At 50.4% G+C, this 11,676-nt stretch overlaps 1 protein-coding gene across 1 annotated transcript; it reads left to right on the top strand.

Moving 5' to 3' along the window:
• Positions 1-4,823: 4,823 nt before the first annotated feature.
• On the top strand, positions 4,824-9,342 carry LOC139000252 (leukocyte immunoglobulin-like receptor subfamily A member 5). The gene is made up of 7 exons (XM_070402507.1): positions 4,824-4,833; positions 4,990-5,025; positions 5,191-5,466; positions 5,613-5,915; positions 6,208-6,258; positions 8,477-8,491; positions 8,646-9,342. Exons 1-7 carry the CDS (start codon positions 4,824-4,826, stop codon positions 8,765-8,767), a joined length of 813 nt encoding a protein of 270 aa, XP_070258608.1. The 3' UTR covers positions 8,768-9,342.
• The last annotated feature ends 2,334 nt before the right edge of the window (positions 9,343-11,676 follow it).

Consider the following 11,676-nt stretch of genomic DNA (forward strand, 5'->3'; position numbering starts at 1 on the left):
ACAATGCACTGTTCAGAGTGGAGAGCCTTGGAGCCCATCTGATGACCCCAGGAGGTGCTTAAGGAAAGTTGGGACCATTGTTGGGGAAACTGTCTGTTGAGAATGTCCAGGGGAGTTGATGTGGTAGGTGAAGTCTGGGTGCAGGAGAACCTGGGTCATGTCCTCCACCATCCACCTGGGGTGCTGTCCCTCCCTCCCTGACCTCGCTGACTCTCTTCCACTGCCCTTCTGTTCTCACCCTGTGACATGAGGGTCCGTCCCCAAGGCTTGTTCGGATTCACATCTATACACCCCTTCATGCTGGGTCAAATCCATCCCAACAAAATGAGGTATCTTAACAACCCTGGGATTAGTTTAAATCATAAAGGAAAAAGGACAGGTACCTGGTCCATAGTGGGAAAACCTCATAATAATGCAGCTCAGGGACAGGAACCGGACACAAAATGGAATCAGGTTTTGTGTGATTCCCTTTATGCGAAATGTCCAGGAGAAGGAAACCCATGGAAACAGAAATCAGATTGGTTTGTCTGGGGTTGATCAGGAGGACAGATGGGAGACGGACTGTTTGGTGTGTTATTTTTATTTTTTACTACTTTTTTTGGGGGGGTGGGAGGGAGAGGGAGTTTAAAACCTTCTTGAAACAAGATAGACGTTGTCATTGAGACAGTGTGTATTTACTGCATTCTAGTGAATTTCCTATTTCAATTGCATGTTATGTGAATGTTGCTTCAATAAAAATAAATGTAAGTGAAACACGCATGGTTCCCTACAGCTGCCTTATACCTTGGAGGTTGCCCCACTGGTGTCCGTGGGGTTTTATGGGAGCAGGACTCCCACCAGGTCAGAGGTGCCCTAAGTGCTGTAGTGCTTAGGGACCAACACACTCATTAAATTTCCACCTTCACTCCGGACTTGGGCTGAGTCTAGGATCCAGGCTGAGACCCACCATCCCTTCATCGTTTCGTCTGTGCTCATCTGCCATTCAACCAAGGATGCACTGCAGCTTCCAATTTAGTACCTTATAGGCTTGGGGGACACACATGGGGCCTCCACACAGCCCTTCCCACCACACGTCTCTCATACACATGCCTTCATCGGGTCAGAAAATGACACCAGATTTTCAGCCAGCGTGGCTCAATGGTTGAGCATTGACCTATGAGCCCAGAGGTGATTGTTCAATTTCTGGTCAAGGTACATGCCTGGGTTGTGGGCTCCATCTGTAGTATAGGGATTGCAGCATGTGCCTGATCAATGATTCTCTCTCATCATTAATGTTTCTATCTCTCCCTTCCTCTCTGAAATTAATACAAAATTTGTTAAAAAAGAAAGAAAATGACACCAGATTGAGGCGTTTCATGTCTCCGGCACTGCCGATCCTCATAATAACCCTCAGAGGTGAGGTTTCACAATTTTTTCCTACAGGCAAAGAAGGAGAGGAGAAGAGACTGGCTCAAAATAGATGCTTAATAAATGTGTCCTCAGGTCATAGATTACAACCTGGGAATTGTCTCCAACATGCTCTTCTACCCAAAGCATAGAGATGGAATAAACAGAATTAGACAAAGAGGTACTGTCTGGGGGACAAGAGGTGGTGAGGAAGCAGAAAGGACTCTGAAGGTTTGATGGAGAGGGATAGAGAGCAGGAGCTCTGCTCACAGAGACAAGGAATCAGAGAGAGGAAGTGATAGGGAGAAGCAGCAGCACACACCCAGGCCTGGAGGGCAGTGCTGGTTGCCTCTGTGGGTGAGTTGACAGTGTTGTAACATCCCCCAGGCCTCCTGCTTCTCTTAGGATCAGCAACCTTGGCACAGCCCCCTTCGCTCCTTCAGGCAGCCAAGGTGGAGAGAGGAGGAGCCCTCCATTCTCCCCTCTCTCCCCCTCACACACTGAACCAATCCCACTGTTCTGGCTCCTGGTTCTCCTTCCTGTGACCCAGTTCTCCCCACAGACAAGCTCAGGTGAAGACCCAGGACAGCTCATTGGTGTGACCATATCACTCTCCTTCTGGCCTCCTCCAGAACCTCACTCTTGGCTCAGGTGTTTCATTCTCACAGCTCCAAATATACTTGTCACCAACCATCCCCTGCACAAAGCCTGTCCACAGGTACTCCTGACTCCAGCAACATCCAGGATCTCCACCAGGTAGTCCGTGCTGCTGGTGATCAGGCTGAGCTACACTTTCCAGTCCCAGTGAGGCCAACGCCTCCTCCAACCAAACCCATCCCAGTGAAGCTCCTCCCCTCCCCGACACACAACCCGGGTTAGGACCACACTCTGCCTCCTCATGGGCCCCTGAGCCCATCAGAACAGAGTTGCATGCTCTACAAACCTCTTAGTCTAAAACAACATGCATTTATTCCAAAATGTATTCCCTACATTTTTGAAAGAAAGCAACAGACTTTGCAATAATCAATGTGTGAATCAAAAAAGAAGTGAATGTTTTAGATTAAATGATGATGTAACTACTACACATTAAACCTATGAAATGAAAATATGAAAAACCATGTGTGCTGGTGAGTGTGTATGTGTGTGTGTAAGCTTATGTGTGAATGTGTGTATGAATGTGCATGTGTGTGAGAGTGTGTGAATGTGTATGTGTTCATGGGCAGCTATACCCATCTGTCTGAGGGAAGCAGAGGTGAGAGCTGAGGTGGGAGGGTCACATCTGGATGGTCATGATCAGCCTGGAGTTCAGAAGGAAGAGTGTGGATTCACCCTGAAGACAGTGAGGACCATGGAAGGTTTTATGCGTAAACAGCTTCTGAAAGGGAGTGGCAAGGGCAGATGTGGAGGGTGAACTGGAGAAGGGAGTGAGGGTGTGGAGCTCAGAGCTCAGGAAGGTGGTGGACGTGACCTCCCTCCCTGCCTTGTTGACTGGGGACACCAAGGGGCCCTCAGGACAGTGAGCCCAGGGGTGGGGGAGGCAGGAGTCTGGGGTTGTGCAAGATCCATCTGTTCCCACAGGGCAGCTCAGCACCTCCTCCTGGCCCTGGGACGCAGGTCCTACATCAGATTTTCTGTCTTTGTGAGCAGCGGGATGTCTCCATGTCCTGGGGGTGAATCATCGAAGTCATTTCTGCCCCTTCAGAGCACCATTGATGCCGGGTGTCACTCTCCTCTTCAAACTGTGGAGACTTATCAGGACTCAGACAAGAACAACATTCATGGGAGTCCTGTGCCAAGGCAGTAACACACAGAGACACATTAAATATGAGTTGTGGTGCTACCACACCCTGAATGGTTGAAGGACACTTGAGCAGGCTACTTCCTCCTTTGACTTCTCAGCAAAACCAACACATGCCCCACAAAGATGGTGAGAATTTTTCTTGCCTGAGATATGCAGGAAATGAAACCAGCCATACTATGCAGATGTAGATGGTGGAGGTTTGAGAAATTGCAAAGTAGAGACACCTCATCCAAAGGAGCAGAAGGAAAACTCCTGGTCAGACACCTCGTGTAGAGGCACCTGGACCGTTCAGTGGGGAGGTCACGGTCGTTTCATTGCATGGCGCTGGGCCAGTGGGTGAGTCTCTAGGACATGGTGAACATCTTACCTGCCTCACAGCATTTGCAATAAGCAATGCAGGATGGGTGACAGATCTAAACAAGAGAAATAAATCAATTACTATTTCTTTTACCAAACTATCTTATTAACTTGTGAGAGAGATTTTTTTCTTCAAGTGCACATAAGAACACAAATTTAGGGGAAAATGGACACAGTGGAATCACTAACATGAAGAACTTCTGTTCCTCATAGACCCAGCGAGACAGGGAAGAGGATAATAGTGATGGCAAAATGCGACCAGGACTGGCACTCAGATTACCAAAAAATATTACAGATCCATAATGTGCCAGCAGAGAGCAATAGAAAAGCAAGCAAACACCTTTATCAAGCAACTGATATTGACATGCAAAGGTGCAGTGACATTACGTAAAGGTGATGAGCTGGCCTTGGCTGGTGTTTCTCAGTGGTTAGAGCATCAGCCTGACCACTGAAGGGTCACAGGTTTGCTTCCGGGTCAAGGGCATGTCCTTTGGTTGCAGGTTTGCTCCCAACCCTCATGTGGGATGCAACTAATTAATGTCTGTCTGACATTGATGTTTCTCTCTCACTCCTCTCTGTCTCTCTACCTTCTTCTGTCCCTTTCACTCTCTTTAAAAATCAATGGAAGAGAAATATTCTGCAGTGAGGATATAAAAAAAGAAGAAGAAATTTAAAAAATGCTGAGTTTTGTAAATCATTGAAGAAATAAATGTACATCAAAACCACAGGGTGGTACCAGCACTTACACTGAATAATGAAAATTAAAAAGGCCGGAAACACAAAGGGTTGGCAGGGATGGAAACCTACCAGGACCCCAAACCAGGGAGAGTCGAGGAAATGCTGAGGCCCCTGGGAAACTGATCTGCCGATTCTTTCATAAATGAGCTTCCTCAAGACCCTTGGTCTGGGGACCCATTGGGCTATTCAGAGCCAGATGCTTAGGGGCTGATCAGGACCATTCCCTGGGTCCCGCCCTCTCTGAGCAGGAGTCAGACCAGCAGACACATGAGACCCTGAGGTTCAGGTGAGACCTGAGAACCTGTCTCCCCTGAGCTCTCATCCTGGGAGATGAAGATCCAGGCCCAGGGCAGGACCACACCCTGCCTCTGTGTCCACAGCTGTGAAAACCCAGAAGGCGGAAGCAGCTCCTGACTCACCACATCCTGTGCGTGTCTGTCCTTTGGGCCCAGGACTCCTCCATCTGCTGAGCAGGAGCGCTCAGAGCAGATGCCATGATGTCCATCCTCTCTGCTCTTCTCTGCCTCGGTCAGTTGTCGACATGGGGACGGGTAGCAGGAGGGAGAGAAGGAGGAGGGACAGGATGGGTACACCCCCTTGTTAATGGGGAACCTCGGGCTCAAGCAGCTCAAGTGGATGGGGCCCTGATGGGAAGGGAATCAGCTGAGACATCCGGGTGCAAATCTCTCACAGGGAATATCTTCCAGGGCTGAGTCTGGACCAGAAGACCCGTGTGCAGGCAGGTGAGTCCTCCCCAGGCTCCGTGTCCCTCCTCTTACTTGACCCCTGAGGCTCAGGAGGGAGCACAGAGGTGCTGGGGTGAGGTGATAAAATGAGAGGGTCTTGGGCTGAGCAGGGGATGAGGGCGGGGGAAAGTCTTAGTAAAGCAGCCTCTGGTTTCCTTTTAGGGACCCTCCACAAACCCACCATCTGGGCTGAGCCAGGCCCTGTGATCTCATGGGGGAGCCCTGTGACCATCTGGTGTCAGGGGATCCTGGAGGCTCAGGAGTACCGGCTGTATGCAGATGGCAGTCATTGGTACTTGGACAGACAGAAATCGCTGGAGCCTGGAGACAGGGCCAAGTTCCTCATTACAGGAAACTATGCAGAGAACTATACCTGTAACTACCTCAGCCCCACTGGCTGGTCAGGGCACAGTGACCCCCTGGTGCTGGTGGTGACAGGTGAGAGGAAACTCAGGGGTCCCAGCCTCAGGCTGTGCCCTCAGGAAGGGGGTCTATTCTCAGGGTGTCTCCCTCTCACAGCCCAGCCCTGGGGGACACGAGGGAGGTGTGAGCCCCATTTAACACGCTGCCTCCTCTTCTCCTAGGAATCTACAGCAAACCCAGCCTCTTAGCCCTGCCCACCTCTGTGGTGCCCTCAGGAGGGAACGTGACCCTCCAGTGTAGCTCAGGGGAGGGATTTGACAGGTTCCTTCTGACTAAGGAAGGAGATCACAGGCTCTCCTGGACCCTGGACTCACAGCGACAGCCCAGTGGTCGGTCCCAGGCCCTGTTCTCTGTGGGCCCCGTGACCCCCAGCCACAGGGGGACATTCAGATGCTACGGCTATTTTGAAAAGAATCCCCAGGAGTGGTCTGACCCTAGTGACCCCCTGCATCTACAGGTCTCAGGTGAGCGGCCCCTGATCCCATCCTCTCTGAGCACAGGCAGCTCATGGTCCCGCCCCCAGGAGACATCTGAGGTTGGAGGAGAGTGAGGGTCTGAGTGTTGGTCACCCAGCAGAGATCTGCCCTCAGAGATGCTCTCACTTTTGCTGACTCCTCCCCATGAACTGGTTTGGGAAGTTATTAAGTGGGCGGGGAGTGTCTTTGGGGTCACAGAGCAGATTTAGGAGAAGCGACAGAGTTATTTGGAGACTCCAGAGAGAGCCCCAGCCTCACCCCTTTCTATCCTCATTTCCAGGACCCTCTGGAGGCCCCAGCCCCCCACCCACAGGGCCCACCTCCACAGCTGGTGAGTCCTGGGGAGCTCTGCTCAGAGGGAGCACAGCCCACCCAGCAAGTCCTGAGAGTCTGTCAGGGGTTCGAGTGACCCAGATCCTCAAGGACGGGCTTGTGTCCCAGGGGGATTGGGAGTCCCAGGGGTCTGAGGCTGGTTATGGTGAGGTGGTCAAGGCAGAGGGAGATGTGGGGGCGCAGGCTCAGGAAGGGGAGCTGAGCTCTAGTGGAGAGAAGGCAGCTTCCACCACTCACCTGTCATCCTCATCCATAGGAGGCTCTGAGACGGGCCCAAAGAGGGGTAAGTGAGAGTCTGTGGGGAGGTGGTGGGTTTCTCCATGGGGACAGGGGCTGAACCATGGGGGGGTTATGGGGTCCAGGACCCTCTGGATTCTCTGACTTGGACACCCCTTCCCCTGTCTGGGCCTCAGTGTCTCTATGTGAAAAGGAGAGAATTTTTTGTCCAGAGCTTAGATTTCCTGTCAGTTCTGGCCCTGACCTCCTGGGAGAGGGGCCTCACAGGGAAGCCCCCAGGACGTGATGTTATGGGGCCTGTCCCCTCTGTCTCAGTGACGGTGACTCAGTACAGGGAGGGGCAGGCAGGACAGGAGTCTGGTTACCCAATCCTACCCCTCAGCTCAGAGGAAGGAACAGGGTGCATCAGCCCTGGTTCAGCTTGTGGTTCAGCTGCTCCTGCTGTGGGGCTGCAAGGTCCCTTCTCTTCTCTGAGTGTTGGGTTCCTGTGTGCTCATCCCTGGTCCCATCCTGCTCACAGGCTGCTGGGAGATGAGGTGACATAAGGGCCTCACAGAGCTCAGGAAGGCAGAGCCCCCAGCCAGCCCGACCTTCCCAAGGTGTCATCATGGCCTGACAGGTTGAGATGGAACCCGAGAGACTCAGAGTCCACACCACACCCTGGCCCTCCCTGTCCCTGCTGTGCTGGGGGCTGGTAATGAGGAAGGACCCTTAGCTCTAGATGATACATGGACAGGCCCCTGCAGAGGAGGAACCCAGAGAATGCAGCTGGTGTCCCCTTGGGGGGCAGCGTCAGGACAGCACAGGGAACCCACAGTCCTGGGTTCCAGTCCCAGCCCTGCCCCTTGCAGGCTGGGTGACCTGGGGCACGTGATTAATCTCTCTGAGCCTCAGTGAAGTGGGTGGTGAATTCATCCATCCCTGGTGCATGAGATGAGAGGACAGGAGTGACAGACCTCAGCAGGAGACTCACACACAGTAGGTGCTCATTAAATGGCATCCTTGGCTCATTCATGATGTTATGAGGGGGAGATAGGCTGCCAGGTCTTTCAGGTCTGATTTCTTCCCAGGAGTCGTCCCCAAACTCTCCATCTGGCCTGACCCAGGGTCCATCGTCACCAAGGAAAGCTCCGTGACCATCTGGTGTCAGGGGTCTCTTTGTTTCAATTTGTTTTGTTTCATTATGGTTTCTTAGGAATGCTCTTTTTCTGACGGACACAGATTTGCCCAAATTACCTTTTCTCTATGACTTCTTACCACATGACACACATTACAAAGGCTTCTTGGTAGCAACCCTTTGGCTATTAGCTCAACGGAATAATGTTCATCGTCCACGTGCATTTTCTGAATTGTGGGAGGTGGTATTTAGAATCATTGCATGGATCTTTGTGATGAGGAGAAGAACGTAATTTATGTTTATATCGTGGTATTTATATCAAAATTGGGTAACAGATGGACATAATTTCCTACAATTGGTGCTCACTCCATATTGCAAATTAATGGGAATTTCTATTATGTAAAGTTTGAAGCAGAACTGTACTTCCTTGGTTGAGAACTCTGTTGCCTTTTGAGATTAAAAAAATCACATGATTAGCCTCCACATACCCATATTTTTCATCTGGAACATATATCTACCATTGTAGGTATTCATTATTGTATAATAAACGAGGTAATAAAAGAATGAAGAGATGAACAACTGCAGGTGACAATGAAAATAGCAGACCCTGAGAGGAGAGGCCTGGCAGGGGGAAGGAGACCCTTCCCAGACTTTCACCAACTCGTGCTCTTGAGATTTAGGAGTCCCTGACACCAACCCCTCCTCCATGGACCCTGGGTCCCCAGCTGTTGAGAACGGGAATCTCTCAGCTGTAGGGGAATAAGCTCATGGGGTCTTGGGTCTCAGCCTGAACCACAGTACACCCAGCTCTTAGTTATTTCTGAATTGAGATAATTTCTTACTCATCAGTTCTTGGGCACAGCTAACTCTGATCAAGGTGACTCAGAGCAGGTGCTGAGTTCAGACATCAGAGGGACACTGATGTCAAGGGGAGGTGGGAGCCCAAGTTGGACATCAAAATCCTGGACATTTGTGTCTGCCCTGACCTCTGAGACTTCTTTACCCACAATTCTTATTTTTCCATCGCCAAGACTACACAGTGGAGAATCTCACCCGGATGGGCGTGTCTGGCTTGATCCTGGTGGTCCTCGGGGTGCTGTTATTTCAGGCTCGAAACGACACCAGAATGGCCTGCGATGCAACCAGGATGTGACCACAGAGGCAATGCATCGTTCAGAGTGGGGGAGTCTTGGAGGCCATCTGAGGATCCCAGGAGGTGCCTAAAGAAAGTCAGGACCATAGTTGGGGAAACTGTCTGTTGAGAATGTCCATGGGGAGTAGACGTGATAGGTGAGATCTGGGTGCAGGAGAACGTGGGTCATGTCCTCCTCTATCCACCTGAGTTGCTGTCTCTCCCTCCCTGACCTCCCTGACTCTCCTCCACTGCCCTTCTGTTCTCACCCTGTGTCATGAGGGTCCATCTCACATGGCTCGTTTGGATTCACATCTATCTGTCTTCATGCTGGGCCACATCCATCCCAACAAAATGAGGTATCTTCACAACCTTGCGATATTTTAAACCATAAAGAATAATGGACGGGTACCTGGTACATTGTGGGAGAAATAATTCAAAATAATTCAGCTCAGTGACAGAAAGCGGACACAAAAGATCAGGTTTTGTGTGATTCCATTTATGTGACATGTCCAGGAGAAGGAAACCCCTAGAAATAGAAGTTAGATTGGTTTGTCAGGGGCTGACCAGCAGGGCAGATGGGAGATGGACTGCTTGCTGTTTTTTTTTTTTTGTGTGTGTGTGTGTAGGGGGGGGGGGGGCGGTGGGTGGGGGGGAGTTTAAAAAATTCTTAAAACTAGATAGAAGTTGTCATTGAGACATTGTGTATTTACTGTATTCTTGTGATTTTCATATTTTAAAAGGCTTAATTGTATGTTATGTGACTGTTGCTTTAATAAAAATAAAGGCAAGTGAAACTCGCATGGTTCCCTACAGCTGCCTTATACCTTGGAGGTTCCCCCACTTGTGTCTGTGGAACTTTATGGGATCAGGACTCCCTCCAGGTCAGAGGTGCCCTAAGTGCCTTAGTGCTTAGACCAACCCACTGATGGAATTTCCACCTTCACTCCTGACATGGGCTGAGTCTAGGATCCATGATGAGACCCACCATCCCTGCATCCTTTTGTCTTTGCTCATCTGCCATTCAACCAAGGATGCACTACAGCTTCTGATTCACCTTGTAGGCTTGGGGGACACACATATGACTTCCAAACAGCCCTGCCTTCCACACGTCTGTCATACACATTCCTGCATCAGGTCAGAAAATGACACCAAATTTTCAGTCAGCATGACTCAGTGGTTGAGAGTTAACCAATGAGCCAAGAGGTCATGCCTCGATTCCCAGTCAGGGGCACATGCCTGGGTTGTGGGCTCCATCCCCCATGTGTGGATTGCAGGTGACGCCTGGTCAATGATTCTCTCTCATCATTGATGTTTCTATCTCTCCCTCTCCCTTCCTCTCTGAAATCAATAAAAAAAAATTAAAAAAAGAAAGAAAATGACACCAGATTGGGGCCCTTCATGTCACAGGCACTGCCAATCCTCATAACAACCTCAGAGGTGAGAGCTCACAATTTTGCCCAACAGGTGAAGAGGGAGAGGAGAAGAGACTGGCTCAAAATAGAAGTTCAATAAATGTGTCCCCAGGTCTTAGATTACAACCTGGGATTGGCCTCCAAAGTGCTCTTCTACCCAAAGCATGGAGATGGAATAAACACCATTAGACAAAGAGGTACTGTCTGGAGGACAAGAGGCGGTGAGGAGGCAGAAAGGACTCTGAAGGTTTGATGGAGAGGGATGGAGAGCAGGAGCTCTGCTCACAGAGACAAGAATGGCAGAGAGAGGAAGTGATAGGGAGAAGCAGCAGCACACACCCAGGCCTTGAGGGCAGTGCTGGTTGCCTCTGTGGGTGAGTTGACAGTTTTGTAACATCCCCCAGGCCTCCTGCTCCTCTTGGGGTCAGCAACCTTGGATACAGCCCCATTGGCTCCTGCAGGCAGCCAAGGTGGAGAAAGGACGAGTAGTCTATACTCCCCTCTGTGTTCCTCACACACTGAACCAATCCCAGCGTTCTGGCTCCCTATTCTCCTTCCTGTGACCCAGTTCTCCCCACAGACAAACTCAGGTGAAGACCCAGGACAGCTCATTGGTGTGACCGCATCAGCCTTCTTCTGACCTCTTCTAGACCCTCACTGTTGGCTCATGTGTTTCATTCTCATGGACCCAAACGTACCTGTCACTGACCATCCTTTGCACAAAGCCTGCCTATGAGTCCCTCCTGACTCCAGCCACAACCAGGGTTCTCCAACCGGCAGTCCATGCTGCTGACGATCAGGCTGAGCTACACTCTCCAGTCTCAGTGAGGCCAACGCCTCCTCCAACCAAACTCATCCCAGTGAACCTCTTCCCCTCCCCCGACACACAACCTGGGTTAGGACCACATTGTGCCCCCTCACGAGGCCCCATGAGCGCATCTGAACAGAGCTGCCTCCTCTCCAAACCTCCTAGACCGAAACAACATACATTTATTTCCAAAATGTATTCCCTGCATTTTGGAAATAAAGCAACGGACTTTGAAATAATCAATGTGTGAATCAAAACAGAAGTGAATGTTTTAGATTAAATGATAATGTAACTATTATACATCAAACATATGAAATAAAAAAATGAAAAACCATGTGTGTTTGTGAGTGTGTGCATGTGTATGAAAGTATGTATGAGTGTGTGTATGAATGTGCATGTGTGTGTGAGTGTGTGAATGTGTGTGTGTTCATGGGCAGCTATACCCATCTGTCTGAGGGAAGCAGAGGTGAGAGCTGATGTTGGAGGGTCACATCTGGATGATCATGAACAGCCTTGAGTTCAGAAGCAAGAGTGTGGAATCACCCTGAAGACAGAGATTACCATAGAAGGGTTTTACGCATAAACAGCTTCTGAAAGGGAGTGGCAAAGGCAGATGTGGAGGGTGAACTGGAGAAGGGAGTGAGGGTGTGGAGCTCAGAGCTCAGGAAGTTGGTGGCCGTGATGGCTGCCTTGGGGGGTGACCTCCC

This window comes from Myotis yumanensis, unplaced genomic scaffold (genome assembly GCF_028538775.1).
Source record: "Myotis yumanensis isolate MYYU_CA2020_CCGP unplaced genomic scaffold, mMyoYum1.0.hap1 SCAF_23, whole genome shotgun sequence".
NCBI classification, from domain to species: Eukaryota; Metazoa; Chordata; class Mammalia; order Chiroptera; family Vespertilionidae; genus Myotis; species Myotis yumanensis.

What these genes read in the sequence shown, in the direction of transcription:
- LOC139000252 (XM_070402507.1), top strand. An exon ending in CCTGGTGCTGGTGGTGACAG is followed by an intron (nt 5,467 to 5,612) that starts GTGAGAGGAAAC and finishes CTCTTCTCCTAG; the next exon opens with GAATCTACAGCAAACCCAGC. An exon ending in CCTGCATCTACAGGTCTCAG is followed by an intron (nt 5,916 to 6,207) that starts GTGAGCGGCCCC and finishes CCTCATTTCCAG; the next exon opens with GACCCTCTGGAGGCCCCAGC.